At 43.8% G+C, this 21,947-nt stretch overlaps 1 protein-coding gene across 1 annotated transcript in view; it reads right to left on the reverse strand.

Annotated features, from left to right (window-relative positions):
• Positions 1-4,483: 4,483 nt before the first annotated feature.
• MRPS9 (mitochondrial ribosomal protein S9) overlaps positions 4,484-21,947 on the reverse strand; it is a 65,546-nt gene continuing 48,082 nt past the window's right edge. The window contains exons 6-11 of the mRNA XM_030310314.1: positions 15,633-15,718; positions 14,499-14,574; positions 11,860-12,028; positions 10,735-10,843; positions 6,769-6,938; positions 4,484-4,753 (exon numbers count right to left, since the gene is read on the reverse strand). Of these exons, the coding sequence (XP_030166174.1) occupies positions 4,662-4,753; positions 6,769-6,938; positions 10,735-10,843; positions 11,860-12,028; positions 14,499-14,574; positions 15,633-15,718 (702 nt within the window). The 3' untranslated portion in view covers positions 4,484-4,661. The remainder of the gene's footprint in view (positions 4,754-6,768; positions 6,939-10,734; positions 10,844-11,859; positions 12,029-14,498; positions 14,575-15,632; positions 15,719-21,947) is intronic.

The raw sequence follows: 21,947 nt of genomic DNA on the forward strand, positions 1-21,947 counted from the left end.
TCCGACCAAGGTGGCTGAGAAGGTCACGAACCAGAGGCTGGAAAGCCAAGTGCCTGCTGCTCCTGCCCTAACCACTTGTTTGCGAAAGAGCCCGCCTCCAGCTGAGCAAAGAAACAAGGGCTTGGAGCCGATTTAATCCTCTTGGTTGGCTGCCCCATCCCCACACTCGGATGGCCCGGTGCCTGGGCTGCAGTTGGAACAGGCTTTCCCACTTTATCTTACTTGATGCGGGCGCTGCCAGGGCAGACCGTGACCCCCACCCTTGACGTGAGGAAATTGAGACTCGGAGGGCAGGGTGATCTGCCGAGTACACAAACCCGCGTCTCCGCCGGAGCCAGCACTTGCCTGGCCCGCACGGGGAAGACACCAACAGCTTCACCCCCCAGATGTCCTCCTTCCTCCACCGTCACTGGTGCTGCTTCTGGCTCTTCTCCCTACCTCAGGCTTTAAAGCCCAGAGCGGAGTCTCTGCCTTCTTTCTGCTGTGCGTCCCTTCCAGCCGCACTGCAAATGCCCCACCATGTGACGGCCTCCCCAATAGGTCTCCAGCCTGACGCACCCAAGATCCGCAAGGTCCGCAAGATCTGAGTTACAGCCTCTCGGTTCCCAAGTGTGTGCTGGGCAGCACCACTCAGCAGTCCCCAAACACCGGAAACTCCGCAAAACCCAAGCCGGCCCCTGTCGTGTCACTGTCCCCTCTGCCACCAACTGCCCTTCCTGGGTTTGTGGTTCTCTGAATTACCAGATGCCCGCTTACTCTCCTGCTTGGTATCTACAGCCCCTGCTTCCTACAGTAGTCTGTCACCTTTGTCCAGGCCATCTCTGGAACATTCCACACACCCATCTCCTTTCTGGTCACTCTGCTTGCTCCCTCAGTGTCGCTGCAGTCTCCAGAGGGTCCCCTACTTCGAGTCCCTCTTGCTCCTGCAGCAACTGTGATCTGCATGAGGGACAGATTTCAGAGCGTGTTCCCTAGAGCTGCCTCACAGGAAGGTGGCACTTAACACTCATATTCTGTTATAGGATGACCCTTGTACAACGTGGGGGCTCGGGGCACTGACCCCGATGCAGGAGAAAATTGTGTAACTTCTGACTCCCTCAAAACTTAACTACTAATAGCCTACTGTTGACTGGAAGCCTTCCTGATGACAAATACTTGTTCAAAACATCTTATGTATATTTATTATATATTCTTATAGTCAAGCTAGAGAAAATGTTATTACGAAAAATCCTAAGATATATTCACAGTACTGTGCTTATTGAAAAGAAATCCACGGGGCGCCTGGGTGGCGCAGTCGGTTAAGCGTCGACTTCAGCCAGGTCACGATCTCGCGGTCCGTGAGTTCGAGCCCCACGTCGGGCTCTGGGCTGATGGCTCAGAGCCTGGAGCCTGTTTCCGATTCTGCGTCTCCCTCTCTCTCTGCCCCTCCCCCATTCATGCTCTGTCTCTCTCTGTCCCAAAAATAAATAAACGTTGGAAAAAAAAAAATAATAAGAAAAGAAATACACATGTAAGTTGGCCTGTGCAGCTCAAAGGACAACTGTACTATGTGCTATGATCCTACCTAATAGCTAAAATAAGGGCGTCGTGTGGCTAACAGTTTGAAATCCTTGTTCTAATCTCGGCCCTCGTTGCTATTCTCTCAAAGGCTATGAATCCCCCTGGGCGGTGAGCAGGGACATCTCTCCAACATTTCCCCGCTGCCACAGACCTGGCTGGGTTTCCGTGGCAACCTACCTCACCGGCAGTACCCCAGCCCTCAGGTTTCCTTCAGTTCCCGGAACATCCAGACGTCCGTAAACTTGCCTCCTGCCTGTCTCCTGCTGCTGGAGTCTGCGCTCCCACGTCTTACCCCACTCCCGTCTCTGCTGGGTTTTCTGTCCTTCAGGGCCCTGGTCAGTGGCTCCATTCCTGGCTTCACTGTGACTGCACAGCTTTCCCACAAGACCTCCTCCACTTTGTCTCCTCCACTACACCGAGGGACCTGCCAGGAGAGCCTCCGGCCGGCGCATGCGTGCTCGGCCCTGCCCATCTGGCAGGAGGGCGGCAGGTGCTAGCCCTGCGCTCGTGGCCCCACAGCCACCTACAAGCCCTGAGCAGACCCGTACCGCACGGCGGGGCCACACGTCACTTCTCTCTTGTCAAGGTGAGAGAAAGCATGCTCGGACAGGCAGGGGCTGAGCAAAACCTGCCAGGGCTTCACAAGAGAAGGACTGCTGCATAGGAAAAAAACAGAACATGTTTCCCGCGATTCCGTGGGAGATGAATAGTGCATTGGGTCTGATGCGGTGACACGCCTCCCACGTTTCATGTTACCGTACCCTTCAAGGATCTGAAGTATGTACACGTTTCAGACCTTATCCTAGATTTTTTTAAGCCAAATTTACAAAGAAACCAGTACTAGATAACTCTCTACAGAAGGAAAACTGAACACTGAGGGTCTAATTCTTTAAGTATTGTTATTTATTAAAACAACCGTATTAAAATAGATTTAAGGTACCTCTGACACCGATTACCTTTTCCCCCGCCAGAAGCCTACTGCAAAATTGCAATAAAGTTAAGATCCAAGTTTCTCAAAGAACTTTAGGAATCCTATAACCAACTCAAGTTAACATTTAGCTATGACTAAGGAGTCTGTCCAGCTGTTGGCCAAAAACCTAAATGTGATCCTTCAGACCCAACACAGGCACCAAGGCTGTAGCGGGGAAGCAGCCCTCCCTGCCGCTGACCTGCAGATGGCTACTGCGCGGCCGCCCCGGGGGCGGGGAGGGGTCACCTGCAGTCAAGGACTCCACACCTGGGCCCCCACCCCTGCTCTTCCGCCTCTGAATTCCCGGCCTCCCCACCTTCCTTCAGAGCCTCTGGATCTCCTGCCTCGGACACCTCTGCTGAGACCTCTGTGGGCTGGGGGAGCACCTCCCTCCCCTGGGTTAGTATCTTGTTGACACTATAGCAGTGATTACAGACTCTAATTCCATTTGGCTCTCTCTGCAGCTTTACTGAGGTAGAACTGACGAAGTTGTAGTAATATATTTCAGATGTACAGTGCGACGATGTGGTATCCAGTAGTCCCCCCTTTTTTTTTATTTAAAAAAAAATTTTTTTTAACGTTTTATTTATTTTTGAGACAGAGAGAGACAGAGCATGAACAGGGGAGGGTCAGCGAGAGGGAGACACAGAATCTGAAACAGGCTCCAGGCTCTGAGCTGTCAGCACAGAGCCCGACGCGGGGCTTGAACTCACGGACCGCAAGATCACGACCTGAGCCGAAGTCGGCCGCTTAACCGACTGAGCCACCCAGGCGCCCCAGTAGTCCCCCTTATCTGTGGTTTCAGATACCCGAGGTCAACCCCTGTCCGGAAGCACACGACCCTCCTGCTACTTTATCAGAAGGTCAGCAGTGGCCTAACACTATGTCCCAAGGCCCAGGGCACACACCTCACTGCATCACCTCGTGTGGGCATTTTATCATCTCATGGCAGCATGAGAAGGGGGGATACGGTGCAGAAACGTATTTTGAAGAGACCACATTCACGTAACTCTTATCACAGCACATTGTAATTGTTCTATTTTATTACTGTTAATCTCTTGCTATGCCTAATTCATCAACTAGGCTTTATCATGATATTTATGTGCAGGATAAAGCCCCGGTATGTACAGGGTTTGGTACCATCTGTGCTTTCAGGCATCCACTGGGCGTCTTGGAACAAATGCCCGGGGGGGGTGGGGGGTGGCTAGTGCACATACACACGGCTTGTGAAAGGGTTCCTACCATCAAGTTAATGAACCCAACCATCACCTTGCAGAGTTACGCCCCCCCCCCCCCCACCTTTTTTTGGTGAGAGTGCTTCTGGTCTACTCTCTAAGCAAACTTCCATTGTAACAGTACAGTATCATCATCACCATGTTAGATCCTCAGAACTAATTCACCTTGTAGCTCTGAAAGCGTGTACCCGACGTGGAGAGCGTTACGCTCGGGGCAAGAAGCTGGACGAAGACCAACAGCACGCGGTGTCGCTTCTATGTAGCATCTTTATGAAGTTGAACCCATAGAAACAGGAGGATGGTGGCTGCCAGGGGCCGGCGGGAGACTGGCCTGTTGTCTGAAGCCACTCCTCTGACGCCTGGCAGCCCAGCCCTCTCCGGCTCCTGACAAAGACGCTCACAGCTTACTTCATTCTTCTGAACAAGCATCCTCACCTCTCAGTTTGAAAAATATGGGATAACAGCCGCCGTACGGGAAAACCACAGCAGCAGGAGAAGCGAGTTCTGGTCAACCTCTCTTGTTCAGTTAGCAGTGTAGCGCTGGTGGGTCCCTTCATTTTGGAGGCCGGGCCTTCTCGTCTGCAGAATGAGGTTACTTGACTAGATTTTGTTGAATGTTCCTTTCAGATCTAATATGCCAAAATTCTATGAATCATGCTTCTAAAACTACCTTCTGAAAAAGTTTAAAAAATAAAGCAGCAGAATGAAGCTAAACATGTTTTAAAAATTGTATTTACAGGGTAACCTTTACGAAGTAGCATTTAAAAATAAACCGTCTCACAACTCAAACGCCCGATAGTGTTGCCCTCACACTGGCCGGCAAATATTTATCATATGTCTGCCGCATGCCGGGCACATATACACAGCGTTTCCTCTCCTCTCCTGTGAAAGAACACTTAGCGCTTCTTCCAGGTAAACTTTCTGCGGGCTCCCTCCTGGCCTGGCTTCTTCCGTTCTCTGACCCGTGGATCGGCAGTCAGCAGTCCAGCTGCAGTGTAGAGAGAGAGGCCTTTATGAACCATGGAAATAGCACGCTGCCTAGCCGGAAAGCAACCAGACCTGTAATAATTTACCAGCCTGGAATAAATCTCATGAGAGCAGTTTGCTTTCACTCTTTTAGGACATTCTCCCCATTTCGAGACAAACACCAGCTACGTTGTTTGAGTCTGCTCTCCTTACTTATCCCATGAGGGCCATGGGTTCTTGTAGTTTTTAAGCCTGTTCAACTTAAGTCTGCTCTTATGTGGGCGGGCACTCTTCACTGTGACTGGACTTACGTCGCCGACTTATTATTACAGGTGTGGAAGTTCGAGTGGGAAGAGGCAGAAAAGCAGCACTGTATGGTGAAGTAAGAGGGAGTATATGGGCACTATAGGTTAAGAACATGAGTTCACAAACACATACAGTATGACTTGTCAAACATATCTGAGAAAAGAAACTTCTGGAAGCTTCCACTCTCTTAATCATCAGGAGCAATTAAGATTTCTAGGCAATTAATGAGTTATTCTCAAACATATGCCCCAAATAATATGCCCCAGGGGTGGCTGGAACCACAGATTTCAAGAATACCAGTGATAAGAAAGCTCTTACATTGCTTTTATAAATAAGTAAACAGACCCCAGTCTTTCAGTGTCTTTCTCACTCTTCCAAAACTAGCACTTCTTGTCACTGCATACAGGTGCAGGTATCTTATTAGGAGTATGTGAATGGCCGTAAAGCAAAGGGAAACCTCAATCACTTGTTATGTAAGTTTTTGCATTTACTTGTCTTTAAAAGGCATGGAATAAAACAGTATTTTGGACAAAATGCAGACATGACTTGTCTAAATTCTAGTTTGAATTATAAATAATAACACTATTACTTTTTAATATACACAGTAAGTCAAACTAGCAGAACTGTTAAGTAAGGTCCTACAAGTTACTTTAATGACTAGATATGAATCCCACAAAACAGTGGGTTTCTTAAAAATCAATTTGTTTACAGACTTTTAAGAGACTTAAAAACTCAACTAACTTAAGCCCTAAGCAGTGCTAATCTGCAGCACGGAGTGAGGACCCAGCGGCTCCTGTGGGAGGGCAAGGGGTGCAGAGGCCAGCTTGCGTGCCCAGAGAGGAAGTGCAGGCACAGAGGTGCTAAGTGACTCGCCCAGGCCATGCAGCCAGCGCTTTCTTCCCTTTGTGAACAGTTCGAGGGTGACCTTCAGCTAGAACTGCCCTGATTTGTAGTTAAGTGTGAAAGTGGGGCCCTAATGGACATATTGACTGTGTATTCTTTCTCACACTGCACAGACTCTTGTATTCATGGTGAGGTGACAAGAGTGTTGCAGTGAATGAGACAACATAAAAATTCACAGCCACATCACAGTGGAAAAAGAAAAATCTCCAATGGTGTTGGAAACAGTATGGGCTTGGTTATTACACCAAACAGTTACAAATTTCTATGATAAAACAATCACCGGGGGGCGCCTGGGTGGTTCAGTCGGTTGAGCGACCGACTTCGGCTCAGGTCATGATCTCACGGTTTGTGAGTTCGAGTCCCGTATCAGACTCCGTGCTGACAGCTCAGAGCCTGGAGCCTGCTTCGGATCCTGTGTCTCCCTCTCTCTCTGCCCCTCCCCCACTCATACTCTGTCTCAGAAATAAACAAACATTAAAAAAATAAAAACAAAAAACCAAAAAAACCAAAGAAACCCATCACCGGTTCATCTGTGAAACACAATGGAGTAGCGCTTGCTACACTGGATAAGAGGTTAGGCCTTAAAGGCCAAAGGAAACTTTCCCGGATGCCGGGAGGACCTCCTTTTCTTTTTTTAATTCAAACTCACCTCACAGAAATCAAAACTGTAAAACACTGTTATGATTCTGGAGCACGAAAAGAGAAGCCAGCAATCTGCGATACCAAGTACTCTCTGATTTCCGGTAACTGGTGCGGGACTCCGTGACCACTTACAGATCGCGCGGAGACAGCTGCCCCCCCACCCCCAACTCCCACCTCAGCGCGTACCTTGTCTCATCCACTCGACCTCTTCCTCGGTGACAAAACTGCACAAGGCTTTGGCCATCGCCAAGCGTATGGCTCCCGCCTGCGAAGACCGCCCACCACCCGACACGGTGCAGGTCACATCGTGTTTTCCAAGCCGGTCCAGGAAGTGGAAAGGGAACATCAGCTGTTCTCTAAAACGCGTCACAAGGAAAGGAAGTTTACTGTAAAGATACCCGCTTTAGGAACTGCTCACATTCTCAACATGTATACAAAGCGTATGAGGCTTGCCAGAGATCATACTTCACGGCCAAACCCAGTAAGAGAAGGACGACTGGTGTTTCCGATACTTGGAATGCGAGGTTGACTCCTTCTTCCTGGATATGGCGATATACGCTCTCTCACTGCTGACCCCTTTTTCTCTCACGAGAACCTTGCGAAGCTCGAGGATAACTTCGTAAAGAAGCCTCAAAGTGGGGGACCTCCCCTCGTCAGCTGAATCTCTCTGGATTCAGTCGGCAAGCAACGTCAAATGCCATCTGGACTCGCTGAACAAGGCGTACCATAAATACCTGTCTAGTGTGTGCTGTTCACCCTGGCGTGGTTGGTTTTTAAAATTCTTGGAACCACATTCCACTCCTCTCACCCCCACGCTCCCCCCGCCGAAACACCCATTCCTATTACCAGTTCTCGAAGTGGCGGGGTCCCACTACCCGCCGGGTGCCAGGTGACGCCGCACAACCCCAGCCAGGCCTGCTTCCCGCAGCAGTCAGGGAGTGCCCACTCGGGCACGGGCAGGCACCCCCGGATTAGAGACCGGAACACACACATGACACGGCCCTGGAGCTTCTCTCGCTCAACCCAGCAAGTATTCGAACATCATTTATGTACCAGGTACAGTGTTCACCACTGCCTCTGTCACGGACTTGGATTTTGCTATTTTTTCTTTAAAATTTTTTAAACCTTTATTTATTTTGAGAGAGAGACAGAGTGTGAGCAAGGGAAGGGCCGAGAGAGAGGGAGACACCGAATCAGAAGCAGGCTCCAGGCTCCGAGCTGTCAGCCCAGAGCCTGATGGGGGGGCTCGAACTCACGAACTGCAAGATCACGACCTGAGCCCAAGTCGGACGCTCAACCGACCGAGCCGCCCAGGCGCCCCTGCTATTTTGCCTTAATACCTCTACTGAATATTTAGCAAAGCCAATTTATATTGCATTTGCTTGCTTTATCTGACAGTGTGGCTTTCTGGACCCCAAATAAAGCTTATTGTCCCACAGTGATGCTGAAAGACTGATGCGGATGGGACATTCACATTGTACTCCTTGGACTGCATGACCAAAATAATCGCATGCAGATACATGGGCAGAACCTTCTCTCTGAACAAGACCTTCTAAGAACATAGTTAACTGGAGTTTGCAATAGCACTGCTTCAGTAGGGATGCTGTTTCCATAGCACACGGAAGGTCTCTGCACTGCCCAACGCAGGTAAGCAGTCAGTGACAGGTATGTGACATTAGTAAGAGAAGCTCTGGTCACCCACTTGTTTGGGAGCGTAAACATTTATCTGTCTTAATTCCTAAGATTCTAAGATTCCCTAACAAATGCTTACATAAAGAAACCTAGAGGGGCGCCTGGGTGGCGCAGTCGGTTAAGCATCCGACTTCGGCTCAGGTCATGATCTCACGGCCTGTGAGTTCGAGCCCCGCGTTGGGCTCTGGGCTGACCGCTCAGAGCCCGGAGCCTGCTTCAGAGTCTATGTCTCCCTCACTCTCTGCCCCTCTCCTGCTCATGCTCTGTCTCTATCTCAAAAATAAATACACATTAAAAAAAAAAATTAAAAAAAAAAAAAAGAATCAGATTTGTTTTGTTCTTTGTTATACAATCAAAGTTATTTTGAAAAAAAAAATAAAAATAAAACGATTTCCTTTCTCTCTTCTCTGAACACTACCCCTTATGGCACCAATTCAAAAGCCTGTAACTTAGCATCTGTACAAACGCATACTTTTTTTTTTTTTCTGTAACCACTTAGAATGCTAACCTTATCTCCCCTATTACATGGCTAGTGTTGTGTGAGGAACGTGTTTCTTTTGTACAGATGATCAACTCAGAGTTGCTTTAATGGTTGGCTGATGGAGCAAAGGCCTTTCCAAATCAGAAGGGCTATTAATCCTTGTATCCCACAGTGCTAGGCACATAGTAACAAATGTGTAAGTGACACATGAACGAATGAACAAGTTTTCTGATAACCCTGGGAAGGCAACACAGTCAGTGCTCCCAATGATCTGTCTGCTATGTTTGTGCAAACAGCCTGAAGAAAGGGCTCCGGAGAGACAGCTAGCAGTCCAGCGGACTTTCAGAAGAGCATCTGAGAGATGAAGTCCAACTCTCTCCTGCTGACTAGCCAAGTGACCTATAAGTATCTGGGCAAAGGTCACACAACTAGAAAACAGAACTAGAAGCAAGATCATCTGATTCTCCGTTCAGCTGTCTTCCTACTGGTCAGTGGTCGCCTCGCTGCGGAATCTGCAAGCTCTCGAGCTGCTTCCGCATGAGGAAAGGCCAGCCCACAGCTAGCACAGCTGCCCCAAATCCCTGCAACCGCTTAAAGACGAGATGGTCTGGGGGCCCATTCCCGCCAAGACTAGCCTTAGGCTTCCCAGAGAAGAAGTTTCTTAATGACAGAAATCGTTATCTTCAACAGCTCTGATCTCTTCACAACGCCCAGAACAGGACTGCGTACACGGACAATCCTTAGCAGATGCCTGCTGAATTCAGAGTGAAAAACAAGTTCTAAGGATTGTAAGGCTACCATTTAATTATGAGACCAAGCCATAAACTGAGACTTGTTAAATCATCAGGAGCTCTATCTGAAAGCAAACTGACAGTTAGGGTCAAATGCCTTTGCTCCAAGCAGTTCCCAATGCTCAAGTTCTGGGTCTCTCTTTGGCTTTTCTGAAGGGAAAGAAGGGCTTCCTCCACCCATCTCCCTGCAAGAGGGATGGCGGAATTAGTTCACTCCGTGAACTACAAGCTGAACGGACTTGGTTACTCTTTGACCCAGACACATATGGCAATAAAATAAACATACATTTCCTGAAGTAAGTATGCAGTCCAGAAGCTTGCACTACACTAACAGGGTTCTCTTTTCCTTACATAAGCATGGGGATCGTAAGAGCTCCTGCCCCCTTTCACCTTAAATAGCACACTACACATTCAGGGAACAGGAGGATTAAAGAGGAGGGCCTGATCATGCAGAACTTGTGTTACCTGTGGATAAGGACAGTAACTACTAGAAAAATAATAACCGTCTCCAAAAGAGGCCTTTAGATAGTGACTCACAGAGATCAAAGAGGAGCATGTTTCGAGGACTTGAATTCTGATACCTGTTTATGATTAATGTCTGTTTCTCCATGGGCTACAAAGTTCCAAACATAAAGCTGCCATATTTAGCCCTGGGAACTAAAGCAAAGCCTGATGAGCTCCTATTTTAACACATAAACGTCAGGTTTCATTGCCTGCTCAATATATAATCAATTTCCTCTGAGTAGGAAAAAATCCAAAGTGACAAAGCAGACTTTTTCTAATATTTCCCATGTAAGGGTCAAGGTTGGTTTTTGTTGTTTTGTGTGCATCCACTCCCCCCACCCCCCCCCACCCCCCCCAACTAGGGAAACACAAGGTGGTAGTCTACTCTTCTTTCATTCTGGCATAGTCTGCATTCCAGAATGTGAGCTACATCCCAAATACTCCACTTCCAGTAGGAGCTGATGAAGAGAGGAGGAAGATTCAACTGATGAGGAATTCTAGAGATGCTTTTCCAAAACCTGAAAAGCTACATAAAGAATAGTGGTAGCTTCCCTCTAGCTAGTTTGATAAATTAATTACACTGGTAAAGAGAAACCATCATTCAGACATACATAATTGGAAAATCGGAAGCCCCCTTAATATAAAGAATAAAGACGAAAAGCAAACGCAAAAGCAGAAACTAACCTGTCTTGTGTCACTGGGAAGTAAAGAAGATAATCGATTCCATTTACTTTTATTCTTCCACTTCCATGCTCATAAACGATGGCTTCTGCTTTTGCACTCTTTCTTTTACCTTTAAAATATAAAATTTCTACCAGGGAAAGTCTTTTAAGATATTGGCCGTTAGGCCAATGCTTTGAGACCGATAACACAACATTAGATCCACCCCCCCCCCCCACACCCCAGAATGACAATATATACAGGGGGCAAAGGTAAGTTCTAGAACTACTGTAAGTCAAACAAAAACAAAACAGGTGACTACACCATAATCCATGTAGTAAAGCTTATTAAGGGGTAGTTTTGTTCCTCAATTGCATTTTAGGAATACCACAATGATTTTCAATCAGTTTCAATAAGCAGTGAGATAATTCCTATGTATTTATGATACTTGAGAAAAACGACCAATTTACAGTGTTTGTCGTTTACAATCCATCAGAGTGTATTTAATCCGACAGCTTTTACAAATATATTAGGGGTATGAAAAAATATCATCGGTAGAAATGAAAGGATTTCTCAGGAAAGGTCCCATTTCTTTGAAAACACTCGTTTCTTCAATTTTGAAGAGCTGCAAGTCTATCATGTAACAGGGTCGGTCCTTAAAAGCAGCAGCAAAATGAATGTCCGCCTGGCCACAAGGAAGAAGGGAGGCGAGGACCACGTTTCACGGATTCGGTATCTGACAAGCAGATTTCCCGAGCATTTTCATTTTACACAGGAAACCTTTATTAGGAACATTTTTTCTTTCTGGCAGTTGAAAAGGTGAAAATAAAAAGATTTAACATAGATCTGCGAAAATAAAGTGTTAACGTGATTGTGTAGGCAAACATCCACATTTTTTCTTGGGGCCTTAAAAGGTTCAGATTTTCAAAACTTCAGTAGAGCCTTGAAAATCAGAAAATCCAATGTGGCATCAGTGAAAAACAAAACAAAACAAAACAAAACAAAACAAAACAAAACAAAACAAAACAAAACAAAAAAAACACAAAGGAAAAAAACCCCAAATGAACCAAATGAATACCAGGGAGCAAGAGCAAATAAAAATAACTCCGTTTTCACGAAATTTATTTTCTCTCCCCAGAGTGTCATTACCTTCGCTTGTGCTGAAGGCCATTCCTTGCCCGTCATACTGCAAGGGTTCAATCAGCTGTTTTCTTGATTGAACAGTTACACTCCTACGAAACCTCTGCACAAACTCTTCTTCTTCGGCACTGCACTCCACCGTCAATAACCTTTCTAGCAGCCGAATGAACTGTGCATACTGCAGACAATAAAATAAAAATTCATTAGAAGATGCAAGTGTAATTGCATTTGCTAAGTTTTTTCTATTTTTGTATACTTGATCTTTCCGATGTTGCCTTTCTTGATGAATTTTGACAGGATGACACCCGTGCACCTTCACATGCTGCTTTTAAACAGCGTGCAGATGCAACGCTTTCCCTGCGTACCCGCCGTGCCCAGGCTTTTCTCTTAAGAAACAAAAGACACTTACCATGCAAAGAAAAGTCCATTTCTCTGTATTCTAATTACATGAAATGGAGACTTAAATTCGTTTAAAAACATATTTAGATGATCTTCAAGTGTAATTTCTACTCTTTTATTAACTGGATCAAGAGGAGGTTCCAAAATAATTTCCAGTAAGTTATGTATCGTAAAATGGGAAGAGTTTGATTTTGAGAAAATGTACCTCTTAAATTATATTTCATAATATATTTGGCAAATATATCTTTAGCTGTTCAAGCTGTGTTACTTTAATGTTTATGATTTCCTTTAAAACCGAACAATCAAGCTATTTAAAAATTCAAGAGATACTTGACTTAAAGGGCAACCTCTTGAAATAAATTATCCCTGCTACTCTGTGCGTTTTTTTTAATAGTTCTTGAACATGTGATTAGAAAGTAAACAACTTGGTATTAACCCCTTAAAATTAGAAGCCACAGTAATCACTCTAAAGTGTTTACGCAGAAGGAGACAACTAACACTGGAGATCCTTAGTTAATGTGCAGTGTGAGACTCAATTTTTGATAACCTTATGTATGTTTTTGTCAGCCCTAAAAATCACACTCCTCTGTCACCTCTGACTTCATTGTGAACATCCACCATTAATAATTTGAAATGTGGAGCAATCTCACCAGTAAGATTAAACAGATGGCTCCAATGACTGCTTCCTGTGCTGTTACCGCACAAGAGAAGGGAGTTTTCTGAGTAAGGGTGACACACTTTGCCACCTGTGGTACCCGGCCTGACAAAGCTCCGTTCTCGCCCTCCATTTACAGGCCTGCGTCCTTGGCTCTCAGCGCTTCTCTCAATCCCACCACACACTGACTGTGAACGTACAAAGGAGTACCTACAAGTACAGCATGGCCTTTCTCCGGGACCAGGGTGAAGGTTTAAGAAGTCCCTGCCTCCCTCATCTGGATACCAGCCATCTGTTTCAGGATTTCTGTTGCTATCCAGGACCCTAAAAGTATAGAAGACTATCGTATGCACTACATATACTATCTATGCATGTGATATACACGTATTATATACATGTGTATATATATATATATACACATGTATATAAAATGTATCTATTTGTTTTGTCTTTCCTGTTGCATACCTGTAATGAAGTCCTTGGGATGTCTTCAAAATGGGAGAAAACAAACAAAAAACTAACAACCCCAAACTTGTAGTATAAAGATCAAAGCAGCCAGAAAACAGGGGACACAATGAAATGACACGTTCAATGAAGAAGCAAAGAGAGATTTTTCAGTTAGATCCATGCAGCAATACCGACTTGGCAGTTAGGATATTAGAAATTAACTCCAGATCCACCGCTCACCAAATGCCTGACACCTTGTTAAGCAAATTGCAACGTTTCCAAATCATTAATTTCTTCAATATGTTAAATGAGAAAAAGAGCAATTTAAGTACATGACTTAAAATCAACACGGGTGGCAAGGTACTAACAATGTTAGCCAGTGCCATGGAAGCAAAAAACCCTTCTTGGAACAATCTGTGAAATTTACATTCAAATCTTCTAGAATAATCTAAATTTGGAACACCCACATATGTAAAACATCAAATTTCCTCTGATAACATTGGCATGTATTAGAACATTTAGCAAAAGACTCCAATTAAAACCTAATGCGGGAGCACAAACTTTATAGGGTAGAATACTCCCCAGGGAGCTGTTAAAAATAGGAATTCCAGGAGGACACCCCTAGAAATTCTGAGGTAGGTCTGAATCTTGGGAAACCGCGTTTTCTAGCCAGCATTTCAAATGACTGATGCAGGTGGTGTTACAGATTCCAAGATGAAAACTACTGTCCTTACAGATCCTGCACGCGGGTCAGCCGGGGAGCAGCAAACTGCATGAAAGTAACCAACCGCATGCTCCGTTCTTTTCTGACTTAACCTCTGAGGATTCCTTCTACTTACCATTAGCTTATACAATCAGCTATCTGCTCTCCCGGAGAAAGTGAAAACTGACATCTGCCACAGTCCCCTAGAACAACTGGCCGAGCACACCAAGGCACTTACACACGAGGATCTAGACACCAGGCATGTCACTTTCCTGACCACAGTAAGGCCCTGTGGCAGAAATCAGCTGTAAATATGTTCTAGAAAGGAAAACTGTCTTAGGAACACCTGCGTCTGAGAAATATTACTATGACGATCCTAAATACAGCAATTGTCTGCATTCTTATGGCACAGGTCCCCTTAAATTTAAAAGATTAATTACTCACATCTTGATCTGACAGTTTTTCCACTAACATTTCTTCTAGTTCCTCCTTAATCAGCCATCTGCTGCCAATCAGGTCTCTGTTAAAATATCACATATATTCTCTTTTAAATTAACCATGCAATTAGAGTTGTATCACAAAAGATCACACATGTAGTAGCGATTCTTGATTAGAAAACAAATTTTTGTATTCTAAAGCCTTAAAACCCAAGTAAACTATTTTTGAGAAGTGTTAGCTCATGCCCTTATTCTACTTTAGAAAAGATACGCAGTCTAGCAAATGTTTTGTTTGAGGATTTAAACATGCCACTGTGGAACTCATGTGATACTAAAAGGTACCAGGGTACTTAAAAATTTAAATGGTGCTTACTTTTCATAATTCACTTCAAAAGAGAAGTTATGGACACAAAGTTAGCCTGTCAATGGACTAAAGTAGTATTAAGTCCAAAGAGCTAGGGGAAGGATTTACGACTTAAACAAGGGATGCTCAAACACTTGTCTTCTGCCTAAGAAAAAGTTAAGTGAATAGGCCAAAATAACCAGGTTGACAGATCTAATCCATCACAGTCTTTCACTGTAGATCTAATCTGATTCCACTGCCACATGGAAGTCCAAATCTTTGTTTTTGGTATTTCAGTGAATAGGCAGCTATATAAACAAAAATTCTAAGGACATCATCTTCAAATATAGAAATTAAGTGTCATTTAATACATAAATCTGGAATGCAGATTTAACTTTAATATCAACTTCCCCCCAAACAAAAAACTCACCTATTATTCTGACTCCTAACTTGAATGATTAACGCTGAAATAGCAAACAAATTCCTAGCCTTTAAATATGCCTAAAAACACCAATGACAAGTGTCATGTTTTTCATTCAAATTTTTCATGTTTTTTTTTTTAATGTTTATTTATTTTGAAGAGAGGGAGAGAGTATGAGCGGGGGAGGGGCAGAGAGAGAGGGAGACACAGGATCCGAAGCAGGCTCCAGGCTCTGAGCTGTCAGCACAGAGACCAATGTGGGGCTCGAACCCAGGAACTGTGAGATCATGACCTGAGCCGAAGTCGGACGCTTAACTGACTGAGCCACCCAGGAGCCCCAAATTTTTCATATGTTTTAATGCAAGAGAAGAACTTACTTGGTTTTAGTTTTTTCTGAAAATAGACCTTTGGCTTGCAACTGATTCTGACGTTTTTCTACATCTAGTAGCTTTCCATATGCTTCCTGTGGCAAATAAAATATACACACTAAAATAAGAGATACAGTACATTATTTCTACTTCCTACCTTCCCTGTGAGCAGCCTTCATTTCAGAAGTGACCTCACATAATCTAGCTGCACAGCAAATAATACTGAAAGTGCTTTTTAATTATACTATTTCTCATTCAAACTAAAGGACAGTAATTTCAATGAGAATTCTGTATCACACGCAGTGCCATACTTTAACTGATTTTTAAATAACCCTATAAGAAATTTACTCTGTAAAGAACTCTATATAAAAAAATTCCAGTGAAGTTGGTAAAAACAAAACAAAGCTATGAACTATCTTCCTTTAAGTTCCACGAGTAGGACCAAAAATTTTCCTTTAAAAAAAATCATAATTTATATAGCAATATGCACTTTAAACTTAGAGAATTAACCAATAAAAGTTATGGCATTTGTAGCTGAACTACTTATCTGATATTCAATATTTACATAATATTTAAGTCCTCACCATGTTAGTCTGTATCTTAAAAAGTTTGCTACTACGTTTATTTTTCATTATTTGATTTCTTTCCATTAATTTACTTTCTAACAAAGACTGAGTATTATGTCACTTGTTAAATTATAATGCAAACGGGAAAAACTGCCATTTTGTTAGAACTTGTAAAAAGCAATAATCTGGCAATGAAGATTATCTAGAAAATACATTTTCCAAGAAATGAGTTGACAAAAGCAGAATCACACAAATTGTCTCCCGGTTTTTTTGAGTGAGCAAATTTAACTGAGGACTCACATCCACTATGTGTGTACTCATTTATAATTTAAAAAAAATTTTTTAAATGTTTTACTTATTTTTGAGAGACAGAGTATGAGCGGGGGAAGGGCAGAGAGAGAGGGAGACACAGAATCTGAGGCAGGTTCCAGGCTCCGAGCCACCAGCACAGAGCCTGACACGGGGCTCGAACTCCTGAACCACGCGATCATGACCTGAACCAAAGTCGGACGCTTACCCAACTGAAGCACCCAGGCGCCCCCACGCATTTATAATTTACCATCATCTACCATACAGATACCCAATGAGTAGACATTTTCAAAGCATGAGATGGAGGTGACGTGACTTTTATTTTCTTGCTGGGAATGACCCCTTCCAATATCATTAGCTAATGTCAGGTAATGAAGACACAGCTTATTACCAATGGATATGTCCATTCATATCTCAGTCTTGAGAATTCCAAAATTGTGAGATGCAACTTCTTACACACACACACACACACACACACACACACACACACAGTCACAAGGTTGTTGACAGAGTCTGTTCTAGTAAAAGGGTACGTGTCCCTTTGCCCTGGTCTGTGTATGTACCGGTGTGTACATTAACAGTGTACGTGAGTATGTCAAACAGAGTGAAACCATCGCTGGGTCAGTAATTCAAAGGTAAATTCCCAGGGAAGACGCAGCAGCACACAAGCCTAGCACTGGTTAGAAATACAACCTCTCAGGTCCCAGCCCGTACTTTCAGATGAGGAACGTCTGAGGGGGCGCCCAGCGACCTGTTTTAATGATGAGCCCAAGTGATATACACTGCAGTTTGGATGTGAACGCTAGAAGTACCAAGAGTCTAGTTCAACACAATACAGCGAAGGGACAAAATCAGTTAATCGTACTCTAGTGTGCACATTAAGTGTAACAATGTCTACAACTACACCCGAAGTACAAATGTATCACCTGTAGCGGCACAACTACAGCGGTCTACCCCAAAGAAAGCAAAGGCAAATCTGAACCACCCACGTGTAGCATGTGTGCCTGCTACTCAACTTAAAACAAAAGTTTACCACTTCTCTCGCAAGAATTATGGTGAAGCCTCATTTGACTGTGCTGCAGGTGCTTTTAACTCACTTTAAAAGGCTAAGATACTGGGTTGTGACCCCAGCTGGATGCCACCATATCAGAATCATTTCTGTGCAACTGTTTCTAGAAAGTAATTCTCAAGTGCTCTGAACAGGTCAAATAAAGGAACAGGTAAACCAAAGGAAGAAACAACAACCTACAAAACGAATCCTGCCCCACTTGTACGAAGCAGAACAGACACGGTGCCGAGAGCACCTCACCGTGCACCTGGCACGAACCCGTCAGCAGGCAGGACATCAGCCACGCTGCCGCACCTCGGCGTCTGGGAAAGGGATGGCGCCAGTCTCTCTGGTCTGCTCCAGAGTCTGGAGATTCTGAGAATATGTAAGTCAGACACGTTGTATCTTTCAAACACAGCTAAAAAAATTGTCCAAGAGAACACCAACAACAGTAATAACGATGCCCTCCCCTGCTGGTAAGGCTCTTTTGTTATTTTCTGTAATAACTAAGGCAATAATAATAATAATAGGCCTGCCTCATAGTCAAATTTTTTTTTTAAGTTTTTATTTATTTTTGAGACAGAGAGAGACAGAGCGTGAACGGGGAAGGGGCAGAGAGAGAGGGAGACACAGAATCAGAAGCAGGCTCCAGGCTCTGAGCCATCAGCCCAGAGCCCAACACGGGGCTCGAACTCACGGACGGCGAGATCGTGACCTGAGCTGAAGTCGGACGCCCAACCCACTGAGCCACCCAGGCGCCCCCTCATAGTCAAATTTCAAGTCAGTGTGTAGGCTGCTAAAGTCACCACCATTTTCCAGTGACTCTGGGCCAATTTTTAGGCCCATACTCTTCTTCCCATTTTCTTTTCACTATACTATTATTACCTTCCAGGGTTATATTTAGCTCCATAATAATTTGTTAAATAGTCCAAGTGAAATAATCAGAAAAAAAGTGTGTAATATGAAAAAAACACCCACGACAAGTACATGCCAAATTTCAAACACAGTACATTCTATTCATTTAGGGCAGATGCTTATACTTTGATGGTTGTAACCCATCGATTTACACGATTCTCATTACACCACCCCATATACTTCTTCAAACAGGAAAACACACGTCAAGTACTTAGCACAGTGCTTGACCTGTAGTAACGGTCAAGAAATGACAGCGGGGGGCCGGGGGGGGGGGGAGGTGTGGCATTCAAGAGTCTAACAATTGAAACAGTTTTACCGGTGTACCATTTCTATTTATTCTTTCTCTTCTCTATATAATAAAACCGCTCTTGAGATTCTATCTTGGTTAGTTAGAGACAACAGCTCTCCGGAAAGTAGACTGTATAGCTTCAACTCCCTGAAGAGATGTGTACTAACGTGTATCTAAAAATCCTTGAGGGTATAAAATATGCCAGGAACTGTCAACATCACAGATTATCACTGGTAGCTTCTGGTATATTGTTAAGTTTCCACTTAATTTTTAAAGGACACTAGAGAATCAGAGTGACCCCACCTACACTAAGTTTATATACTGTATTTAATAGTATAATTTTCAAATATGACAGGAATAACCCAGATGTGAAATGCTGAATCATTAATCACAGCTATGATTAATATTTCATAAAATCAAAGCAAGCCTATCCACCCCTCGTGTCATCAGATTTCCATAATGTATGAGTCAAATTTAGAAGGTGCCTAATTTGAAAATACCAGATGCTCAGGTTGCAGAAAAAGGATACTTAAACCAAGCCCTCCCCGACCATAAGCAATATGATTTTTAGTATCCTTCTAAAATCTGTTTTGGCTGTATTAATCATGTAGAAATTCCAATTTTAGGCAAGGTAAACAAATAAAAATTTCTTGTGGGGGTGGTATAGGAAGTCAACTGTATTTTGATACCCAAAACATACAATAATAAACTAATAGTAATTACCGTCTTAGATACTAGTTAAATAACAGAAAAGTAACCGACTTAAAATATGTTGTTTAAAAAAAAACCCACAGAGAATTCAATTCCCTAACTAGCAATCTTCTCAATTTTCTGGCTACTGGCATATACAAAATGAAATGAAACAAACATAATATATAATTCATTTGTCACAGTTACTGCTATTTACCTAATATTCCAGGTGACCTACTACCCTAGACCCTTGCTATCACTCTGTTAACACAATAGAGCTACAGAGTCTTAAAAGAGCATGCAGAGATAATGTCAGCACCAATCCGGAGCTTTTTAAAAATCAGCACTTGGCATAGTTTTAAAGGAGTTCTTTCATAATACCTCACTGTGAGAAGGATCACTATTTTAACTCCATTTTTAAAGATAAGGACACTATATCAAAAATTTTAAATATTCACCACAGGGTTACAAAGAAGATGTAAACGACGTGAGAATTTTGTCATACTAAGTCCCCAGGACTTTGGCTTATTGGGAGTCTGGAATCTTCACATAATGAAGCCGCATGCTTCTGGGGCTGCTGTTCTCGCGCTTTATGAACACAGAAGGTTACTGAAGTCATTTAAAATAAACCAGAGAATTTCTAAATAAGTCAGCCTTCCTTCAAAAGGCAAATGAATCCCATTTATGCATAAGTTATCAGGATTAGAATTACTTGGTTTTCTTTCGAATTTTAACCTTTTGTTTTTTTTTCACTTCAGCAGAATAGTTTAAATACATAATGATCTACTTATTCCTTAGTTTCATACTTTTTTGGGTACAAATTCCCTAGGTGGCCATGTAATTCCTTCAATTTATAGAAATACTTTGAAAATCATCCATTGTTTACTGCAAACTAGTCCTGAACGTGAGGTTTCTATAAGATGCTCAATTCCCAGAGCCGTTTTTAGAGATGCACAATCGTATCTTAAAAATTGGGGTGAGGGGGCTCCTGTCAAAGTTCAAGCAAATGCCTAATGTATCTGACACCTGTTTGCAACATCAGTGCCACCTTTCCCAAGTACTGGTCTCATGGGGCGTTAACAGGTGTTGTGGGTAGGAAGGGTTCCGTGACCCATTGTTTGAGCAGCAGTGGGTCACTGCAACAGGTTTCTTTACCGAAGGACTTTATCGTGCTGTCGCGTAGCTCCTTGTTAGAGCTCCCCAGGGTGCAATACGCAGCACTGCCAGACTCACTCAGTTTGAGAACCTTTCTCATGACAAATAGTTGACATCTTGTGTTTCTCAACAACCACTTTGGGAAAGACTGCAGAAGACACGCCTGGACTTAACGAATCATCTTTTACAGAGGGTTCCCACTTCAGAGTCAAATAATCACCTCCTGTAATGAAATTTAAATAGTTTTCAACTCACTTTTAGTGAGCGAACTTAAAGTTTTTCAAAAGCGTGTGTCTGCATTAACGAGTGACCCGGAATTCACATTTCCCTACAATTAAAGGCCCTGCCCAAACTCGACCATGACTGTCCAGGCTGCAGGTGCAGTTGTCTTGCTCATGGGTCCAGCCTTCTTTGCCACCAGCACGGTCGGCCTGGCCAGGCTCCGGCTGCTGTGGACAAGGGGTACGTAGCCCCGGCAGGCTGGCCGACCCAAAGGCAGACCGCCCTTCCGGCCCGTCCCTTAACTATGTACACGGGGTCCTCCTCATCTAGCCCTCGGCTACTCCCAGCTCAGTCGGTCCACGGTACAGCATTTTCTTTTCTGCACAAACACGTGTATTCTCTTTAAAAACTCTTCCCTTTCCTTTACACTTGGGCTTGGCTGTTTCAGGAAAGTTCTCTCATTCTCCCTTTGCTTCCTCCTGCCGCGGCTGAAACCCTAAACTGAAACTCTAAATCATGTCTGAAAAGTATACAAGTGCTACTCGTCACATGGCTATTAAGGAAATGGAAAGCCATCCATTTTGGGTGAAAAAAGACAGATGAGCCAGTGCCAAGCAAGCGTGGAGCTCCCTTTTCAGTACTCAACCATCCTTGGAGAAACTCCCTGAGTGTCTTATTTCTTCTTCCTTAAACCACTTTTTACTGCTTAAGACACGACCTGTTTGTACTGTTCTATACTTTTTACATTACATAGGTACACCTTATTCACTACTCGGTAAAAGAAGTGTTTTTTTTTTTTTAATTGACTTTCCCAGGAGCCTGAGGACATACATGGTCTCCGTAGGAAAAAGGGAGTTCCAACGAAGGGGTAACATCCTTTAGAACGTAAAACACATCTATGAAGTCTGAGACTGCCAGGGATCGGCACATTTCCTCCACTTTACGCTTTCCTATCATGCTTCACTTCTGGGAACAATAAATTGCTTTCTTCTCGTCCTCATCTTCCCTCAAAATCCTCCCGCTTCTCCACAAAGCCCGGATGGACTAATGATAGGCCAGTGGGAGACAGTGTTCACTAAAGCATTATATGTTCTCCCTCACCGTAAGCCACACCAGGACTCTCTCGTATT

This window comes from Lynx canadensis, chromosome A3 (genome assembly GCF_007474595.2).
Source record: "Lynx canadensis isolate LIC74 chromosome A3, mLynCan4.pri.v2, whole genome shotgun sequence".
NCBI lineage: Eukaryota > Metazoa > Chordata > Mammalia > Carnivora > Felidae > Lynx > Lynx canadensis.